General features: G+C 59.8%; 1 protein-coding gene across 5 annotated transcripts in view; it reads left to right on the top strand.

Moving 5' to 3' along the window:
- The first annotated feature begins 1,018 nt into the window (after positions 1 to 1,018).
- CLDN7 (claudin 7) overlaps positions 1,019 to 2,454 on the top strand; it is a 3,097-nt gene continuing 1,661 nt past the window's right edge. For 2 of the 5 annotated variants that reach the window (XM_011994603.1, XM_011994607.1), the window contains exon 1: positions 1,038 to 2,407. In XM_011994603.1, the coding sequence (XP_011849993.1) occupies positions 2,185 to 2,407 (223 nt within the window). In that variant the 5' untranslated portion in view covers positions 1,038 to 2,184. Of the gene's footprint in view, positions 2,408 to 2,454 lie in introns of all 5 variants that reach the window. The other 3 variants (XM_011994604.1, XM_011994605.1, XM_011994606.1) reach the window with 3 other exon arrangements.

Consider the following 2,454-nt stretch of genomic DNA (forward strand, 5'->3'; position numbering starts at 1 on the left):
ATGTTTAGCGAATAAATGAAGGAAGGAGAGAAATGTTTGAGAGGGCAAAAAAAGATTAAAAAACGTGAGAGAGTTGAGGTAAAAAAACGGAGAGAGGAAAATGAAATGAGACAGAGCCAGAATAAACAGGGTATGTGAGAATCTGAGAAGTATGAGGAGGTTGGAGGGTAGTAGGAAGATTGGGAGGAAACTGGGCAGGGTGGGTGGGGAAAGTGCAGTGTGCACCTAAGAAGGGGAAAGAAAGAGTAATTGCTGATGCTGGGTTCCAAGGAGACTGGAGACAAGGCACAAAGGTAAACGAAAAGACAAGGAGTGGGCTGGGTGTGGTGGTTCACGCCTGTAATCCTGCACTTTAGGAGGCGGGGGTGGGGGGATTGCTTGAGTTCAGGTGTTCGAGAGCAGCCTGAGCAACACGGTGAAACCCCTTCTCCACCAAAAATACAAAAACTTTAGCTGGGCGTGGTGGTGTGCACCTGCGGTCCCAGCTACTGGGGACGCTGAGGCGAGGTGATCGCTTGAGCCCGGGAGGCGAGGCTGCAGTGAGCTGAGATTTGCACCTCTGCACTCCAGCCTGGGTAACACAGACCTCTCCCCTCTCAAACAAACAAACAAACAAACAAACAAACAAACAAGACAAGGAGTAAAATAGGGAGCTCCAAAGCAGGAAAGGCAGGAAGGGGAGATGACCAAAGATGAAGGAGGAAGGAACAAAAGGCTGGAAGGGGTGCCAGGAGGAAGGAGGGAGCAACGCTTTGGGGAGACAGAGCAAAACTGCAGGGTGAGGGACCATGGACGACCACCTTAGAGAGCCAGATTATAGGGAGGACGGAACAGTGAGGGCGTGAGGGTGTGCACAGCAATAGGCAGTGCTCGGGAGGGAAAGAGAAACGGGCGAGTGTGGGGGAGGGATGGGAAAGGTGGAGGATAGGTCTGAAAAGACTTTAAGGGAGGGGAACGATGGGTGTGGCCAAGACTCTGACCTAGCCCTCACCCCGCTCCCCACCCTCGGCCGGCTTTCGGTCCCAGTGGTTTCTTCCTCCAGTTAGGATCCTTGATGCCGGAGGGGCTAGTGGTAGGTGGGGAGGTTGAGTGCAAAGGGTTCAGGCTGTAAGTCATGTCGGGTTGGAATGGGGGCACAGGCAGGTGGGGCTGTTGGGGAGCCACGCTCAGAAGCCGGGTGTCTGTAGCAGAGCCAGAGAACCGGGACCGTGAAGCGGGTGCTGAAGGGGGCGACTCTCAGGGATCGGGCCGGGGTCCCCGAAGGTGGGATCGACTAGGGTAGGAGACAGAAAAAAAAGGAGAGCAGCGGGTGAGGGCGAAAGCAGGGCCGGGGAGAGAGCACTTTGGACAGAACCCGGCCGGGAAAGGGCGGCGCCGAGGCTGGTCAGGGGCGCCCCGCAGCGTCCCAGGCGCACCTGTTGGGAAGAAGGGAAGGGGCATCCCGGTGTTCGAGGGAAATCCAGTCCGGAGGGGCTGATTCGGAGCTTGGGACTCCCGGGGAGCCACCGCCTCCTCCCCAGCGGCGGTCAAAACCGGGCAAGCGAAGGGGCGTGACCCTGGTGCTCAGGTTTCTTCCTCCTCACCTGGGCAAGGAGGGGTGGGGGCCACGACTTCCGGTTCAGGTGAGTGTCCCTTCGGTGACGTCAGGTCACCCTCGGCCGCCCCTCCGGTCCCGCCTTCCCCTCCCGCGCTCCCGGGGCCCGCGGGCCGCGCCCCCGACGCCCTATATATACTCAGGTGCGCCCCACCTGTCCGCCCGCACCTGCTGGCTCACCTCCGAGCCACCTCTGCTGCGCACCGCAGCCTCGGACTAACAGCCCAGGATACTTTGGGACTTGCCGGCGCCCAGAACCGCGCCCAGACGGCCCCTCCACCTTTTGTTTGGCTAGGGTCGCCGAGAGCGCCGGAGGGAACCGCCTGGCCTTCGGGGACCGCTTTTGTCTGGAACCACCCTCCCGGCGGATCCTATTCCCTCTGCTGCGAGGCCTTCGCTTCACTGGAGGGGTCGATTTGTGTGTACTTCGGTGACAAGATTTGCATTCACCTGACCCAAACTCTTTTTGTCTCTTTGGGTGACCGGAAAACTCTACCTCAAGTTTTCTTTCGTGGGGCTGCCCCCCAAGTGTCGTTTGTTTTACTGTAGGGTCTCCCGCCCGGCGCCCCCAGTGTTTTCTGAGGGCGGAAATGGCCAACTCGGGCCTGCAGTTGCTGGGCTTCTCCATGGCCCTGCTGGGCTGGGTGGGTCTGGTGGCCTGCACCGCCATCCCGCAGTGGCAGATGAGCTCCTATGCGGGCGACAACATCATCACGGCCCAGGCCATGTACAAGGGGCTGTGGATGGACTGCGTCACGCAGAGCACGGGGATGATGAGCTGCAAAATGTACGACTCGGTGCTCGCCCTGCCCGGTAAGGCCGCGGGACCGACGGGGCGGACGCGCCCCGGACCGAGGTGG

Source organism: Mandrillus leucophaeus, unplaced genomic scaffold, assembly GCF_000951045.1.
Source record: "Mandrillus leucophaeus isolate KB7577 unplaced genomic scaffold, Mleu.le_1.0 Scaffold46, whole genome shotgun sequence".
In the NCBI taxonomy this organism is placed as follows: domain Eukaryota; kingdom Metazoa; phylum Chordata; class Mammalia; order Primates; family Cercopithecidae; genus Mandrillus; species Mandrillus leucophaeus.